The sequence below is a fragment of the Podarcis liolepis genome (genome assembly GCF_965112155.1).
Source record: "Podarcis liolepis genome assembly, chromosome: 13".
Taxonomy (NCBI): Eukaryota; Metazoa; Chordata; class Lepidosauria; order Squamata; family Lacertidae; genus Podarcis; species Podarcis liolepis.
Window position 1 is genome coordinate 14,555,183 of NC_139573.1, and position 18,444 is coordinate 14,573,626.

At 44.6% G+C, this 18,444-nt stretch overlaps 3 protein-coding genes across 3 annotated transcripts in view; 1 reads left to right on the top strand and 2 right to left on the bottom strand.

Annotated features, from left to right (window-relative positions):
* The window catches only part of OSGEP (O-sialoglycoprotein endopeptidase), a 244,986-nt gene that overhangs the window by 125,507 nt on the left and 101,035 nt on the right, over window positions 1-18,444 (bottom strand). The window lies entirely within an intron of this gene.
* On the top strand, window positions 245-4,550 carry LOC310691562 (C-type lectin-like; the record flags this gene model as incomplete). Its single annotated transcript, XM_083471423.1, has 5 exons — window positions 245-296; window positions 1,131-1,225; window positions 1,306-1,449; window positions 2,872-2,986; window positions 4,465-4,550. 5 exons carry the CDS (start codon window positions 245-247, stop codon window positions 4,530-4,532), a joined length of 474 nt encoding a protein of 157 aa, XP_083327549.1. The 3' UTR covers window positions 4,533-4,550.
* Window positions 7,153-9,992, bottom strand: LOC310691205 (C-type lectin BfL-2-like; the record flags this gene model as incomplete). Its single annotated transcript, XM_083470872.1, has 5 exons — window positions 7,153-7,305; window positions 7,646-7,760; window positions 8,310-8,450; window positions 9,203-9,294; window positions 9,926-9,992. The coding sequence occupies 5 exons, from the start codon at window positions 9,990-9,992 to the stop codon at window positions 7,238-7,240; spliced, it is 483 nt and encodes a 160-aa protein (XP_083326998.1). The 3' UTR covers window positions 7,153-7,237.

Sequence of the window (18,444 nt, forward strand, 5' to 3'; positions counted from 1 at the left end):
AAACGGGGGGGGGGGGGGCATTTTGTCCTTTGCCTCAGGCAGCCAAATGCCTCGGTCCAGCCCTGGTGGATGTGAGACAAAAGGGAATGATCAATACACCCTGCAGCAATGTGAGCCAAACACTGTAAACTTATGACAAGGAAATTTCTCCTTTCAAGGCCCCCATTTCACAAGCGGTCTTGGTAACTCCATGTTTTCGTCATGCAACAATACCTCTTGATTTCTTCTTAGGTGAAGAAGAAAGATGGGGTGTTTGGCCTATGTTAGCCTATGTTTGCTTGGCTTCTTCATGAGAGGTGAGTCCTTATTGAGTTATAGTACCATTCTCTGTCCTATAGGGTGCATTCAGACTTGGGGAATGTTGCTCACTTAAAATGCAGAAATGTACAGCTAGGGAAACATCGGGGAAATGAAATAAACTGCCATGCTATTGCAGCCAAAGACTGTTCTAGGGCGGCCAAATAAAGAGCGATAGACTTCAGGAATAATGTTTGAAAACTGAATATACTGACATATCTCACCCTGGAGAGTCAGTTTAACCTGCCTAGCAATTTCTAAAAGCTTTAGGAGACCAGTTGGAGATGAACCCACTAATACATTAAAACAGGGGCCACCAACCTAGTACCTACAGGTGTTAATGTGCACAGAAGAACTTCCTATGGCATCCATGAAAAGTGCCAGGAAATATTCAGGTAAAAATGCACAAGATGGGGTGAAGCGGCGTACGCCCGCACCATTTTGTGTTCCTGTTTCTTGTTTTGTACTTTTACATGTGGCAGACATATCAACACAGATGGCGTTTTGTGTTACGCCACACCCTATAGCTGCCATTTGTAGTACACCACAGCCGCCATTCCAGGTTACACTCCCCACATGCTGTTTTATGTTGTGCCATATCCTCCATGACAGGCTTTTTGAGTTACACCACAATCTGGAGCAGCCATTTTGTGTTGAGCTACACTCTCACAGCTGGCATTTTGTTTTAGGTCACACAACCCACAGTGGCCATTTTGTTACGGACACCAAAATGTTGGCTACCCCTGCGTTATAACATGCAACTCTCCAACTGGTTTATCTGTGATGACTTTGTTCTTCATCTCTTTCACAATTTCCCCCACTACATCAACAAGCTGTTGAAGCAGATCGCTGTCCCAGGGGATGGCTGCAGTACCAGGGCAACTGTTATGGGTTTTTCCACAACAAGTTGAGCTGGCATGAAGCTGAGGTAAGACTACCATCCATTAACAGGTTGCAGAGAATGTCCAGTTGAATGATGGAGTTCTTGTGCATTTTCCCCTTCTCCAGATTGAGTGTCAGAGTTACGGTCGTGGGACCCACCTCGCATCCATTCTTGCGAGGGCAGAAACTCTGATGGTATCCAAACATATCTCCATTGACAAGAAAGAAACAGGGGTTGACGTTTGGATTGGACTCCATGATACTCACCAAGTAAGCATTTAGCCTCCTGAGCTTATTGATCCATCAATCATAGAACCATAGAATGAAAGAGTTGGAAGGGACCCTCAGGATCATCTAGTCCATCTCCTTGCAATGCAGGAAATAATGCAGCTGACCCATACAGGGATTGAACCTGCAACCTTGGCGTTATCAGCACAACACTCTAGCCAATTGAGCTACCCTGTTCCTTCCTGCTGAAGGAACACAACATTTGCAATTTCTGAGGAGAACTGGCCTGATCCATGGATCAGAAGTTAGATGATGATGATGATGATGATAATTTATTTATTTATACCCCAGCCCATCTGACTGGGTTTCCCCAGCCACTCTGGGCAGCTCCCAACCAAATATTAAAAACACAATAAAGCATTAGACTTAAAAAACTTCCCTAAACAGGGCTGCCTCCAGATGTCTTCTAAAAGTCAGATAGTTGCTTATTGCCTTGACATCTGATGGGAGGGTGTTCCACAGGGCAGGCACCACTACCGAGAAAGCCCTCTGCCTGGTTCCCTGTAACCTCACTTCTTGCAGTGAGAGAACCACCAGAAGGCCCTTGGAGCTGGACCTCAGTGTCCGGGATGAACAGCCGAGGCTGTTTAGGGCTTTAAAGGTCAGCACCAACACTTTGAATTGTGCTTGGAAACATACTGGGAGCCAATGCAGATCTCTCAGGACCAGTGTTATATGGTCTTGGTGGCCACTCCCAGTCACCAGTCTAGATGCCACATTCTGGATTAATTGCAGTTTCCAGGTCACCTTCAAAGGTAGCCCCATGTAGAGCATGTTGCAGTAGTCCAAGCAGGAGATAACTAGAGCATGTACCACTATGGTGAGACAGTCCACAGGCAGGGTCTCAGCTTGTGTACCAGATGGAGCTGGTAGACATTTGCCCTGGACACAGAACTGGCCTGCGCCTCCATGGACAGCTGTGAGTCCAAAATGACTCCCAGGCTGTGCACCTGGTCCTTCAGGGGCACAGTTACCCCATTCAGGACCAGAGAGTCCTCCACACTCGCCACCCCCTGTCCCCCCAAAATAGTACTTCTGTCTTGTCAAGATTCAACCTCAATCGGTTAGCCGCCATCCATCCATTAGCTTTTGGCTGCCATATGTCCTGAATGGTCTGACACAATCTTGAGATCAAAAGTTGATATCAAACTGTTTTAAAATGCATATTTTGAGATGAAATATATTTGTATTTTTTAAAAAATAGGATTTATATGCCACTAAGTGGGCAATCCTATGGGATGAGCAGTTAAGGATGCAGCAGACAATACTGAGCCAGACAGACTTATGGTCTGACTCAGTGTAAGGCGGCTTCCTGTGTTTCCCCCATCAGAAACAGAATGCTGAGCATGATGTCACTTTTCTCCCAACCAATCAGGGCACTTGTTATCTCCCGTGTCATTGCAGAATGGGAACTGGAGGTGGTCCGATGAGTCCTCCTACAACTACAAGAACTGGATGAGAGGGGAGCCCAACAATCTTTGGAATTCTGAGTACTGTGTGGCTTTGAGGGCTTCCACAGGTGGGCATGTGACAGTCCTCCCACCGATGGGAAGTTGTGTAGCCTTGAGGTATACGGCAATGGTGAGACGTAAATAGAACAGAAAGGATTGGGCTGAGTTAAATAAAGGAGGGGGGCAAACAGTGGGGCAACAGCTTCCCTTGTGGGAAGGGTCACTTTGGTTGATGGTATTTAAGCAGAGGCTGGACAGAGTTCTGTCAAGGATGCCTCAGATTTCTGCACTGAAGAGGGGAATTGAAGTAGATGACACCTAAGTTCCACTGAGTGCTAAAATTCTATGACTTTATGAAATATTCACCTTCCTTTATCTTATGGTCACACACACACACACACACACACACACACACACACACACACAGTGGCGTAGCGTGGGGGGTGCAAGGGGGCCGGCCGCACCAGGCGCAACATCTGGGGGTTAGGGTTAGGGGGCGCAAATCCACGGGTTAGGGGGCGCAAATTACTTGCCTTGCCCCGGGTGCTGACAACCCACGCTACGCCACTGCACACACACACACACACACACACACACATATTGGGGGGGGGCGCATGATTTTTCAGCTCTCTCCTGATAATAATAATAATAGTATTTTATTTATATCCCGCCCTCCCCAGCCGAAGCTGGGCTCAGAGCAGCTCCCTCTCTCCCCCCCCTCTCTCACACACATTTGTAGAGGTCTCTTGCAAAGCATGCACCTCAGCCCCAAACACACATTCAAGTCTCTGGTGTCCCCCCATATATGTGTGGTATTCAGACAGGTAAATACACTTGGATCCATTAAGTTCTAAAGATCTACACTGAGTGGAACGTAACTGGATGCAACTCAGAATGCCGGCTTGGATCAGCTGTGGGGAACTTGCAACCTTCCTGATCGTGTTGGACTACAACTTCTATCATCCCTGACCATTGCCCATCCTGAGGTTGATGGGATTTGGAGAAGAACAACATCCTGAGGGCCACAGCTTTGGGTTAGACCGATGGTTGGATCCAGCACAAAGCAGTACATAGTAAATACATAGCTCTTTACTCTGCCTTTTGAAACATGAGGTGTATATTTTTAGGCTCCATCTTGTTTCTGTGATTGTGAGTTGTTTTAAACTGTTTCTAACATTGTGCTTTGATGGCACTTTATGGTAAAAGGCAGGCAAATCCTCACCCTCATTTGCTCATGAGCTAATCAGACTATACCATGTCGTTATCTTCTAAAACATGCCAGGGAATTTTCAAAATGAGTTTGTTAGAGCAAAACAAATAGATTCATGGAAAGTTGTAAATTTCAGAAATTGCCCCCTGAATTAGGCAGGACCCCCACAAATATCCAGGGACTATAGCTGACAGATTCCTGGCCCATCCCTAGTGCCATAACAAACACAGATATATGCAAATAAAAAGAACAACAACTGTACCTTGGGATACTTTGAAAATGCTTGAAATGGAGAATGGATAAGAATGGACCTTGGATTCTCTTTTTCCATTGCAGAGTACAAGAGATGGATTGATGCTGTTTGCAAGAAACATAAAGCCTACATCTGCAAACATGAACTCTAGAAGAAGGGAGACTGTCAGTCTAGGGAAGGTTGGGTTAGATGGATCAAAGCACATCTCCTTGGAATCAAGGGAGTCAGAAGATGATCCAGCAATGTTACCACCTCTACGGTTCATCCTTTGTTATGCCAAGAAGATCTTCCTTCAAAAGATGACATCTATCTAGTCACTCTCAGCCCTTGTCCTGGGCTGGTCTCTGAAATACTGTTATGATCACCTCTGTTGCTTATGCTCTTGGCTCCAGGCAGCGCAAGGACATTAAAGTGAACAACCCGTTTCTCATGGGTGTTTATAATGAGAGAACACTTGATCTGGTTTTTCTTTGGTTCATTTTGATGGAACAAGGCATCGGTCTTGCTTGTTAAGGTATCAGGTTATGTGACCCTCAATCTTGTTTCTAACACAGAACACAATATGAAACTTCCCAACTCTAGAAGTTGCAAGAAGGCAGATGTTGACCCAAAACAGAAACACAATAGGGGAAAGCCCCAAACTAGCAACTATCAGACACCTTGGAGAACAGATTTCCTCCAAACAGAGCAGTTATAACTTATTTCATCTCAGGTGGGATCTACACACATATTAAAAATGCTGAGAAAATGCTTTTTGAAAAAAACAGTTTTAAAAAAGGCATTGACTTTGGCATAGCTCACTGTTGCCTTCTAGTGTCACATTTGTTTATTGCACTTCACAACACATTTTAAACATTTTATTTGCAGCTGTATAGCTCAGAGTTAGTGAAACAAAGCTTGCTTACTCAGAATACAGGAACTCACACTCTGCATCTCACATACACAATATGACCAACTTTAAGTATACCTGCAGAAACATGTGAAGTCACACACACACACACACACACACACACACACACACACACACGTAACATCTCATTCACTCTATGATGCAACCTTAGTTCCCACTGCCATTGCTACCAGGTCCATCATTTTGACCGCAGTGGTCTCATCAAGTTCTTGCCAGGAGCACATAATAGCTGCTGCAGTACAGGGAAGACAAGAGTGTTGTGACAATGTACTGACCCTTCAGCCAGATGTCACAAGATTTCTATTGCCCCTGGTGTTAAATTCTGTAGTCAGACCTGCTTGACCATCCCAATATCACACAGCTAGTCATTCTGGAAATGGCCTTGCATGCCCAAGGTCCCAATGTTCAGTCAGCAGCGTCTCAGGTACACAGGATCAAAGTAATGCTGAGAGGTTGGAGACTTGTTAGTTAGCATAGATCAGCCTTTCCCAGATATTCCTATGGGATAACTCAATGGATAGCTGCTTCCTGATCTGCTCTTGCAGAGAGTGTTACATAGGAAGCTGCCTTACAGAAAGTCACACCATTGGTCTATGTGGCTCAGAATTGCCTACTATGGCTGGCACTGCAGTGGTACTGTCACACTGTAAGATCAAGCCTGGACTGCCTTGTAAAATCTCTGCTTGAACGACTAAGTTCAGAGTGGAAAATTTTGCTGGAGATCTTTCAAGCACTTTTGTGTGTGTGTGTGTGTGTGTGTGTGTGTGTGTGTGTGTGTGTGTCCCCTTTCTCTTCAATGTGTCATTTCATATTAGGGATCATTAGGAAAGGATTGGGATCAACCAACAGCTGACTTTCCCAAATCTCTCAAATCTTAGGGAGTTTGAGATGAGTGGCCCTCAGTATGGAAACAATTAGGTTTCCGCAGGTCTTTCTCTGGGCAATCTCAAATCTCTTTAGCAGGGGGGTTACAGCAAGATCTCCACATGTTTGGCAACAGATTGGCCAGGGTTTATGACTCCCCATTGACAATGAGAGCAACTCATATTAAGGGTTGGTTCTGGGGTCAACATGTAAATGCAGAAACGCCAGGAACCCTATGCCCTTTTAAAATGTGGGGGTTTTTTTGGGGGGGGGGGTTATTGGGCTGTTGTTTTTATTTTGATTATATATTTTGTGGTTTTATATTTTGATTTTGTCCTGTGAACTGCCCTGAGACTTCTGGGTGTAGGACGGTATATAAATTCGGTAAATAATAATAAGAACTTAAAATAAAACTGTCATTCTATAACACCACACACCTTCCCATCCAGCCCAAATTGTCCAGTCCAAGAGTAGGTGTTGGCGCAGCAGGAGGGTTGAGTACCTTGCAGTACAATAATAAGCATGTTGATGTTTTTGATGTAAAATGCAATAATAATAATAATAATAATAATAATAATAATAATAATAATGTGCAAAAGAAAGCCCATGTGCAAAAGGGCCATAGCTCAGTAGCAGAGCACCTGCTTTGCATGCAGAAGGTTCCAGGTTCAATCCCTGGCATCTTCATGTAGAACCAGGAATGTGCCCTGTCTGAATAACCCTGGAGAGCTGCTGTCATTCAGTATGAGAAATGTTGAGCCAAATGGACCAAGGGTCAGACTCAGTATAAACCAGCTTCCTATGCACTTCTTATCTGACCATCCCAGAGCAGGTTAGGTCAACTGAGAAGAACAGAAACGCACCAGAAAATATATGCATAAAAGAGAGTTTATTAAGATCACCATGTGCTGCATGCACAGAAAAATGGCATAGAGAGAGATCAAAGAGGTTGCTCTTCAGAGAGGGGATGAATGGGAGAGATGGTCTTTCACTCTGAGGGATGGGAAAGGGGTTAATGCAATCAGAGAGAAATCCACCAAGCCAGCGTCCGAACAGGCACAGTTTGGGAACCACAGTCTTCTTTACAGTTCATGCTTGCAGATGTAGGCATTGAGTTTCTTGCACGGAGCGTCATTCCACTCCTTAAAGCCTAAAATGCAAAAAGACATGACAAAAAATTACTACCTCTTGCTCCAGTGAGTGTGGTCATCACTGATAGCCTCATCCTCCATAAATTTGCTGAATCTTCTTTTAAAGTCACTCAAGCTTCTGGCCATCACTGCCTTTTTGGGGGGTGAATTCCATAGAAGAACCATGTTCTCTCCTTTTGTCTGTCCTTGATCTTCCAACATCCAGCTTCATTAAAGGAGGACTCACAATGTTAAGGCCTTTAATACCTGCGCCGTCCAATGAAGCTGGATGTTGAAAGATTTAGGACAAGACAAAAGGAGGTACTCTCCATCAGGAAAAGGTGCAAATGCTTTGCTTACCTGTGCTTAGTCTCAGCTCCACACAATGTTCAGCATTGCGGTAGTTGTCTGGCTGGTGTTTCATCCAGGCCTTATAGTTGTAGGTGGATTCGTCAGCCCACCTCCATCTCCTGGTCTGTAGAAATGAGACAGAACAGATCATGCAATGAAGGGAATGATGGGCCCAGAAAGAGAAAGATACCATTGGAATGACACCAATGCAAAATGAACTGGAAAGGTTGTCCAATGGGGAGCTGTTACCAGCTGTGACGCAGACAGTAGAGGAGGCCACCCATAGAAAATAATGGAGAAACAGCATGTGGGATTAAATTTGGGAGATTGTTGAGGTAAGAGTGGAACGGTATTGCTAAGGAGCCGCTGCTCAGTTATGATAACCAGAAATGGAGCCCTATTCTATTTCTTGGTCTGCAGGAAGGAGACAGAACAGATCATGAGATAAAGGAAGTGTGAGCAGCCCAATACAGAGATGATTTGGAAAGGCTGGCCTGTGGGGAGCTAATGTCAGCCATGATAGAGAAGAAGAGAAGGACTCTTCATGGAAAATAACAAAGTGGTGTGTGTATGATTCTGGGAGATGATTGGGATAAGGATGGGATGGAATTGCTATAGAGTCACTACTCAGTATTGATGATAGCCAGGAATGAAGCACATGAGAGAAGCTCACCTGACGGACATCGTGGAGCCCAATCCAGACGTTGCTTATTTCTTGCTGGTAAGTAGAGATGTGCTCGGCCACCAAGAGAGTCTCTGCTTTGGTGAGGACAGAGGCGAGGTGGGCTCCACGGCCATAGCTCTGGCACTCAATCTGAGGACGGAGAAGAAGCAGGGAAGTTTTGTCCCCAATGGTCATATCCGACCATCAAGATTGGTGCCTTACTTATGGAAATCTGATGAGAAACCCATAATAAGGTAGGGAACCCCTTTCAGCCTGAGGACCCCATTCCCTTCTGGGCAACCCAGGGATGAAGGAAGGAGAACTGGCACCTGGTGTGAGGGGTCGGGGCAAACCACATGTGCGTGCACTGTATGTACCGCACATGTGTATGCGCCATACGTACAATGGTGGGATCCTTTGCTCACGGCTGCTGTACACATGGTGGTGGAGGGTGTAACCGTGAGCGGAGGATCCTTTGTACATGGCTGCAGCCATGCGACGGCGGCGGGGCGAGTCCCCCATGGGGTGCCTTCTTGTCACCCCCCCCTCAGAGGCGGCACCTGGGGCCGAACGCCCCCACCCCCCTTCCTCCACCACTGGGGCAACCTGTTGTTAATGGTGAGCAGGACCACAGGCAAAAGTGGGCAGAATAATGAATGTAAATGATGCCTTTGTACCGAAGGCTAGTTTCCACTCACCCTTCTATCCCCTATCCAAGAAGCAACCTTGGAGTTCAAGGACACATTCCAGTCCAGGGAAGAGGGTGTGTGACTGGGGAGGAGATGTGGACTAGAGAGATCCTTGAAGGCCCAATCAAATGGGCTAGATTTAGTCTCCTGGCCTGTGTTTCACCACCCATGCACTGTAGCATCCCCACATTGACAACAAGAATCCCTTCTTACCTCAGCCTCTTGCCAGCTCAATTTATTATCAAAATATGCATAACAGTTGCCCTGGTTTTGCAGCCACTCCCTGGCACAGGTGTCGGCCTCAGCTGTATGGAGAGAGGATGGGGGGGGGAAGATGCCCCAAGAAGGCAGAGCAGTGAGAAGACATGTCTTTAATGTGCTCTCTGAAATCCTATTTCCATCTACACCATATGTGTCATTTATTTATTTATTAAAAACATTTCTGCCCTGTCCTATTATGCAAAATAGGGCATTTATGTGTGGCTGTGTCTGCTCAGGAGTAGGCAGCCCTGCCTTCCTTTCTAAACAGGAGGCTGGCATCCCTAGCCAGATGTAGGTCTATTCATGAACAAACAGACTTCTTAACCTCTCAAGAAACCCACAGGTGGCATTTTGGGCCAAGGAGGGATGCCTCCTGGGTTTGCTGGAGAGGACACAAATAACTGCACATAGAAATCTGCCTTATAATGAATTAGGCCATTGGTATCCATTGCAGACCAGTATTGGCTACCCCAGGGATGGGAGATCTGTGGCCTTAGACTCCATTGAGAAAGGATAGATAACTTTAAAATCAATGAATTATGGCCTAATTTAAAACACTCTTCTGCTCTGTTCTAAATAGCCTACCGTCCTTTGAAAATATAACATGCACTTTAATTACAGCTCAACCCAACGACAAATTCTGGGTAAGCCTCAGACATTTATAAAATTGCTCACCTTCCTGGAAAGGACTGGAAATTAGGATTCCAAGAAGGCAAAGACTGAAGTAGGTGAAGAGTCCCATCTTCTGGTTGACCTTTGAGGGAGATGAATGTACAGCACGGTAAAATCAAAGTTACATTCATTGGTTGCCATACATACAATGGGAGGGAGAGAAGGAGGAAGGAAGGATTGCAATTCTCCTTTATTTGAACTTCCAAGAACTGGGAAGGTTAGAGAAAGAAGGGAGAAACTGAAATTTCGAATAGTTGCCAGTGTTATGAAAGGGTATATTGACATTGAGTTAAAGGGAGCTTCATCTGCTTCGGTTAGGAACATTTTGTGATCTTTTTTTTAGATGCTCATGAAAATTCATTACTTTTTAGTGCAAATTTCTGTTAAGAAACAAAACTTTGTATGCAGTTTTGAGTGATGTACACATTTTTCCAAGCAATTTCCCCAAATATAATTCATTTTTGGAACCACTATTTGGTTGGAGAACTATATCAAAAAATTCAGACAAGTTTGAATTTCGAAAGGAGAGCTGTGTTTCAGTTTGCATATTTTCCCCGGAAAGTGAGAATCTGATATATTTGCCTTTAAATCCATTTTCTCTCCTATCCCTATATACACCCCCTGGTGGTTATTCAGTCTACCTGTTAACTGGAAATCAAATTTCGATCTGCACACAAATGAGTCCATGCAGCTTTTCTGTTCAGCTTTTGTGTCAATTTTCTTCTCTGTCTGATCTTCTTTTTCTGTCTGATTTGTGAACTTAGGGGTCATCTGCACTTGCTCCATGCTTTCTAGGCAGGCTTTCCAAGTCTGTATCTGATCCCCCAGGGCTTTCCATGGGAAAACCAAAGTTTTACCACTGAATTGGAGCAAATGGCAGTCTGTGGAAAAGCCAATTGCTGTTTGCTTTGATTAAATGATAAAATGTGAGTTTTCCCAGGGAAAGCTCTGGGATTAAAAAAAAACCACAAAACCCTGATCAGACACAGACTTGGAAAGCCCAGTTCTGTGCCTAGAAAAACAGCATAGAAGGAAGCATGTATGAGCCCTTATCTGCTTAGTGACAGAATTATACACTGTTGTTTTCCACCAGTCAGTGGAGACTGATCCATTAGGGCAGTGATAACCAAACTTGGCCCTCCAGCTGTTTTGGGACTACAATTCCCATCATCCCTGACCACTGGTCCTGTTAGCTAGGGATGATGGGAGTTGTAGTCCCCAAACAGCTGGGGGGCCAAGTTTGGCCATCACTGCATTAGGGCAAATAGGAACTGCCCCACCAACCTCAGCCTGCCCTCAGCTAATCCTCATTTTCCTGCTTTCCTATTTACAACCAACAAGTGAGTGGCTCTGCCTGCCATTGGCTGTGGCTCCATCAACTGTTGACCTCCCTGCCTTTGGCCCTATCAATTCTAGTGGGCACCAGCCACCCTCACCACAAGTCCTTGTTCATGAACCTTTCAACCATCTCCCTCACGGCCTTTGAAAAAATCCCTTCACCAAGACTCGTAGATCACTTCCACAAGCTCTTAAGTCTGGGCGGCTGTTATATAGACCCTAGGCAGAGGTGGTGCAATACCAAGATGAGCAGAATGCTGCAAGGAAATCCTGGTCTGATGCCTTCAGTTTTGCATAATGTAAGGCCAAATCAGTGGAATGTAGCTTGCATCAACTTCTCTTTCAATTTGGTGGGGAAAAGCATAGTGTGTGTGTGTGTGGGGGGGGGAGTTTTGAATCCATTTCCTTATGAAGAGGAACAGGAACCACATTCTTAATCAACCATGGAAATACTGGTCCGATGTCTTCAGTCTTGCATAATCCAGGGCTGAATCGGTGGAATGCGGCTTGTATCACTAGCCTTGAGCATTGCAAAAAGGGCATCATGATACCCTTTAGTTATCTATAAATTTGTTACATATGATCAAAAATAAATATTTAGGTGTAGAAAGGCATATGGTGTTGGGGAGGCTTTTTAAAAAGTGATATTATTAACTAGGAGAGTAGAAAAAGCATTTATGAAAATGATTGTCAAAGATGAAGAAACCTGCTCAATTTTCTTCTATGGGATTAAATTCCAGAGAGTGACTTTTTTTCTAGCCCAGAGCTTCAGCATCCGACCCTCCCCAACACAGCTTTTCTATGAAATTATTGCTTAGTATTCCTGTCCTCTGAGTAGTCATCCTCAGCCAGACCGCAGGGGCTTGGATAGTGAACATAAAGCTTGGGCAGGTGAGGATAACTACTTGGAAATGATTTACAGATGGTATTGCACTCCGAGTAGGCTTGCTAAGATGTATAAGACTGAATCAGAGAAGTGCTGGAGATGCAATGAGGTTGAGGGAACATTCTTTCACATGTGGTGGACCTGTAAAAGTGTAAAAGATGATAGGGAAATAATCCATAATGAATTGAAAAAAAAAATCTTTAAAAGTACTTCCCCCAAAAAACCAGAGTCCTTTTTGTTGGGGATAATTCAGATGGAAAGTCCCAGGTGTCAAAAAAGATTATATATGTATGACACTACTGCAGCCCGTGTTTTATTAGCCCCAAAATGGAAATGAGTGAGGTCCCAACTAAAGAAGAATGGCAACTTAAGCTGATGGAATATGCGCAGCTTGCAGATTTAACTTCTAGAATGAGAGAACAAGACGAACATACATTTAGAGAAGATTGGAAAATGTTTATTGAATATATGGGGGGAAATTGTGTACACTTGAAAACGCTGGAAGCATTAAGTTAAATTCAAAAGTGTAAATAAGTTTTGATGGATGTAATAATGGAATATTGAATGGTTTAGTTTATGTAAAATATACAGGGATTTGTGATATGCAAAATGAACCATGGAAAGAGAAGAAGGGAAGTCATATATATATATATATATATATATATATATATATATATATATATATAGCTGCTGCCTTGCCCGGCCTCCTTCCTCCTTTTCCTCATTACCCATTTCTCCCTCCCTTCCTCGGTTTAGAGGCTCTCTCTGGGGCTTGTAGTCGCCACCGGTTATCAGGGCCAGAAAGGAATTTAACTCCCAACAACAGTTGCCTCTATGCTGAAATTTTTTTTGCTATTCTTTCAGTGAGTAGGAGGAGTTTTACTAGATCACCCTGGTTCTTTGTCAGAACTTGGTGGAAACTGCTGGGTAGACAGCTAAAGGGCAACCCCTTTAAGAGGCCTTGAGAGGTGAACAACCCCTGGTTTTAGCTTGGACTGGACGGTGCTGGGCTGGGCTGGTCGCTTGGCCACCTCAAATTTCCACCACTCCCAGTCACTTGCTTTTATACCATTCCTGGGCCCTTAATGCTGGATAATGTTCCCAAGGAATGTCCTGGAAGGTGTGCCAGGAAACCCAGCAAGATGGGCAGGGTATAAACAAAATTAGTAGTTGCATAGTCATCGTTGTAGTAGTCTTGGTTTCTGCCCTCATTTAGACCATTATATGGGCTGCCAATGACTACACAGCAACATTATGTTCATGTTTTAAGTATTTTTTAAGAAGTGCTTGTATTCAGAACCCTTTGCAGTTGTTTTTCAGGTGTGAATTTCTTTGGAAATTGGGCATATAGTTCTTGGGGAGTAGATAACAGCAATGTCAGTAAAGCCTGCCAAATGATAAACCTGAAGCAGCAGAGCCTTGGAAGGTTTTTTATTGTTGTTGTTGCTGGGAGGTTTTAAAGGGCCATTATTACCCTTTGCTCAAATGATGGTGCCTACATTTGCAGGCCACCTGAATGAAGCTCACCAATCAAGGACTGGGGACCATTGTGTTTTTCTGTTCTGCCTTTAGCCAAAAGAACACAAATGCAACAGACAGCAACATTTCCACTGATGTGTTGTCTTTCCCAGTCCTAACTGGAGATGCCAGGAATTGAACCCTGAACCTTCTGCATGGAAGACACATGCTCTGCCACTGAACTACTGTCCTTTGTAGGGATGGGGAGAGACAGAGAAAAGCGGTGGGATTAAATTTGGATTGTGGGTGGAAGAAAATGAATTTTGAGCTGGGTAAGAGGCATGGAGAAGGAGAAAGCCCCAGTTTCCAGTTTTAAAGTAATCTTTACTTTAAAGTTCTGGTATCTCAGTAAGATAAGCAAGATGAGAGTTTGGTAATGTCTCCCTGAAGCCATCCTGGTACGGACTGACATTTTTATTTTTATTTTTGCATGCCGCATCAGAGACAATAAAGTCAAGACTGGAAGTGGGGGGTATTTACATTTTAGACCAGGAGTGGGGGGGGGTGTTTTATCAGCCTAGGGGGCCACCGTTCCTTCTGTTCAAGCTTCCAGGGGCTCCTTGCCAGCAGTGGGCATAGCAACAAATAAAAATCTTATCTTTGTGTTGTAGGTTATTTTCTACACACTCGTTGTTGTTGTTTAGTCGTTTAGTCGTGTCCGACTCTTCGTGACCCCATGGACCAGAGCACGCCAGGCACTCCTGTCTTCCACTGCCTCCCGCAGTTTGGTCAGACTCATGTTTGTAGCTTCGAGAACACTGTCCAACCATTTCGTCCTCTGTCATCCCCTTCTCCTTGTGCCCTCCATCTTTCCCAACATCAGGGTCTTTTCTAGGGACTCTTCTCTTCTCATGAGGTGGCCAAAGTATTGAAGCCTCAGCTTCAGGATCTGTCCTTCCAGTGAGCACTCAGGGCTGATTTCCTTAAGAATGGATAGGTTTGATCTTCTGGCAGTCCATGGGATTTCGTGACTGCTGTCACCATCTGCAGTGATCATGGAGCCCAAGAAAGTAAAATCTCCCACTGCCTCCATTTCTTCCCCTTCTATTTGCCAGGAGGTGATGGGACCAGTGGCCATGATCTTAGGGTTTTTTTTTATGCTGAGGTTCAGGCCATATTTTGCGCTCTCCTCTTTCACCCTCATTAAGAGGTTCTTTAATTCCTACTCACTTTCTGCAATCAAAGGTTGTTGATATTTCTTCTGGCAATCTTAATTCCGGTTTGGGATTCATCCAGTCATACAAACACCCTATCTTCCTTCCAGAGAAGCAGCAGACATGATCAGAGTTTAAGGGCACATTTCAGCCATTCAGAATCATCTGGGGTGGCAATTTTCGTTCTGCTCAGGGGGACTCTTGATGTCTGCAGAAAATATTAAGTGGGATCAATGTGCTTGTTTGGAAAAGCATTCCAAGACTGCCCTTCACAGGAGTGCACCAGTAGGACCCCAATAAGGATGGCCAGACAAACCAGCAGGCAGCTAGAGACCAGCATGGTGGGGTCTAAGAATCTACTGGGAGGGAAAGGAAAAGGGAGAAAAAGGGGAGAAGTTAAAGAGATGCCTATTTCTTAAGTGGGGGAGGGGGACAAGAACCCTTATACACCTTATAGGAAATGTGGTGGCAGAATTTGGAGCATTTGTGGGAAGCCCCTATGGAAACAAAGTTAAATGTGATTGGATGAGACCTGATATAAACAGCTGCATTCCATTTTGTCTGTGACAAGCAGATTGGTACTGTGCATTGTATTTTATCTATTGAGTTATGAGCCCCTCCTCCAGCTACACAAATTAAAGATAATCATCTCTGGCCTTGTCTCAGTGTCTCTAGGCAAAAGGACACAACGTGGTCCTGCAACGTAGCATTTCTCCTTCCAAGGAATATTGTTTCTTAAAACAAAGTCCTGGTTCTTTGAGATGGCCATCAGTCACTGGGACTTGCTTCTCCTCTTTGGCAACTTTGCAGAGCTTGACCTTTCAAATATCACCTTATTCGCTTGTCATTTATACTCAGTTTATACCTGAATATGTTAAAATTAGTATCATTATCAAGGTAACAAGCATATATCCACAAAATCTTCAGACCCATTTTGCAAAATAGTATCTGACTTATTTTGGTGTGTGACATGTATGCACAGTTACCTGGGGGAAAGTCATAGGTAGGGATGGAGTGGCTATACTCCTGATTTTTGTTGTTCTGGGTATGATATTCAATACTACCTCTTCATTTCTATTTATCAGGACAGCTAGATGGAAATTCCATCTTACAAGTGCGATTCTCCTTCCCAGGGCTATTTTTCTTGAAAAAGAGGTGCTGGAACCTTCCACGACATAGCTGCCAACTTTCCCCTTTTCTTGCGAGGAATCCTATTCGGAATAAGGGAATTTCCCTTAAACAAAGGGAAAAGTTGACAGCTATGCACCACGAACACCCCCCCTTGCTCTCTTATAATGGCAACGGCACCACCTGAGAGGTTCTAGGACTGAGTTCTGGTGAGTTCCACCTGGGGGAAAAGCCTGCCCTTCCCCACTCCACAAAGACACACAGAGAATTCATATCTCCATTTTTGGAGACAGTATATATCTCACTGCAAGAAAAAATAGGACTCTCTTCTGGTCAAAGTTCAGGGGCTGCCAATGTGGTGCTCACAAAATATATTTAAGCAAGGGGGACCTCAGGGCAGGGCATTGACTAATGTCAATGGGCCCTGCCAGAAATCTCTGATTCTTAACACCTGCCCAAGAATGACAGGGGCTGCCTCCAGCTTTAGAAAGGAGCGAGTCAAGTGGAAAACTTCTCGTACAGCTGCTTTCCAAGCATGGCACAATTGGAAGTGTTGGCGAGACCTGAGACAAACAGCTGCATCCCATCCCATGGCAGTGGGGTCATCAGCAGCAGAGACCCAACTGTATGGATGACTCAAATGTTGGACTCCATCCCCTCCCCTTTTGTTGCTTAGGAACCTGCCTTAAACTGCATGATCTTGCTTCATCATCTTGCTTCCACCCCTTCCTCTGCTAAATAAACTTTTGTAATCACCCATCTCCCACCATTACGTTAAATTACCTACTGGTTTCCCCCCTTCTTCCTTTCAGGAAATCTGGGGGCTGGTTGACTGTTGGGGTTGCCAAATGTTTTATACTCCCACCCCCTGCAGCAAGTTATGATGAATCTTTTTCAAGCCAAGAGCCACACTCATTTCTGGGCTACCTTCTGAGGGCCACATGCCAAAGGCAAGCAGGGCCAGAAGTCAAAGTGTGTCAAGCAGCAAATGTAAATTTTACTAGGATATCTTCTACACAGATCCATGCACACTCCCTTCTATGTCGCATCCAGACAAGCAGGAGAATACCCTCCAACATGCTGCAGATGGAAATCAAGGTGCATGTGTTTCAGGGCCGTACTTGTGCAAGTACATGTCTTTCAGGGCCACACTCTCACAGAAGCCAATATGGGACATCCCAGGAGCCAATCAGAAGCCAGGGTGGCTTTTGTAATACCAGGGTGTCCCGCTCAAAGCAGGACAGAGTATGCAAGAGGCATTATCAAAGCTCAAGGACACATTCAACCCTGACAAAAACAATGAGTATGTTTATGATTAGTATATTTGTTTATATCCTGCATTTCAGTTATTCAGCTGGTGTCATTTCTTCAGCTGCATAAAATCCCTGGGAACAAATATCAAATTTTATTGCAGACCCAACAGTCTGTGTATCAAATATTACATTTCCAAACATCAGAAACTTACATTTCTACAAATGTTGGCCTGGCAAGGAAGATGGTGATTTTAAGTGTGTGACACCTGGGGGGCTGCATTTGGCTCCCAGTCCTGAGGTTCCCCACCTCCAGTTTTGAGGCTGAATTTCTTCATAAATAAGAAGTTAACACCCAGAATGTACAAGATACGAAGATATTTGAGCGGGCAATATATAAGTGCCACATCTTCTCCTACTCTAGGGAGGAGTCATGGGTTTGGACATTCCCAAGTGACAGATAAGAGAGGGATTATTACCTCCCTGGTGCTGAGGTCTCCCCACCCCCAATTTGCCACTTCTGCACTGATCTCCTTCCTTTGCCATGTGTCCTTAGGAAATCCTCTCCACAAAATGTCCTGGGTATTGGCCTGGCCAGCTCTAAGTGGTCCAAAACTATGTGATTTTGAGGACCTTATGGGGAGGCAAATTCCCCACATCAGCGAAGATCATGGTGAGTTAGGTGGACTGACGGCTTATCTCAGCACATGCTAAGTCATATTTAGACTAACATGAAGCAGGAAAGAAGAAGGAAGGCCGGAGAGGAAGTACAGTGGTACCTCGGGTTAAGTACTTAATTCGTTCCGGAGGTCCGTTCTTAACCTGAAACTGTTCTTAACCTGAAACACCACTTTAGCTAATGGGGCCTCCTGCTGCTGCCGTGCCGCCGGAGCATGATTTCTGTTCTCATCCTGAAGAAAAGTTCTTAACCCGATGTACTATTTCTGGGGTAGCGGAGTCTGTAACCTGAAGCGTATGTAATCTGAAGCATATGTAACTCAAGGTTACAAGGTAACTGTAAGGTACTTTACCAACCAGCAGTTACCAAAAGAGAGGGGGAAATGGGTTGCCTTTCTATCCATCACTCCCAGTTGGTTCAGGTAGCATATTGCAAGCCTTCTCACTTTACTCCCAACAGAAACATGAGCCAGTTTCCTGATGAAAACCACCCGCTACCCCGCAACCCAAGCTGTGTTTTACAAAAAAAAAAGGAAAAAAAGAATATCTGGTTACAGACAGTGTCTATTA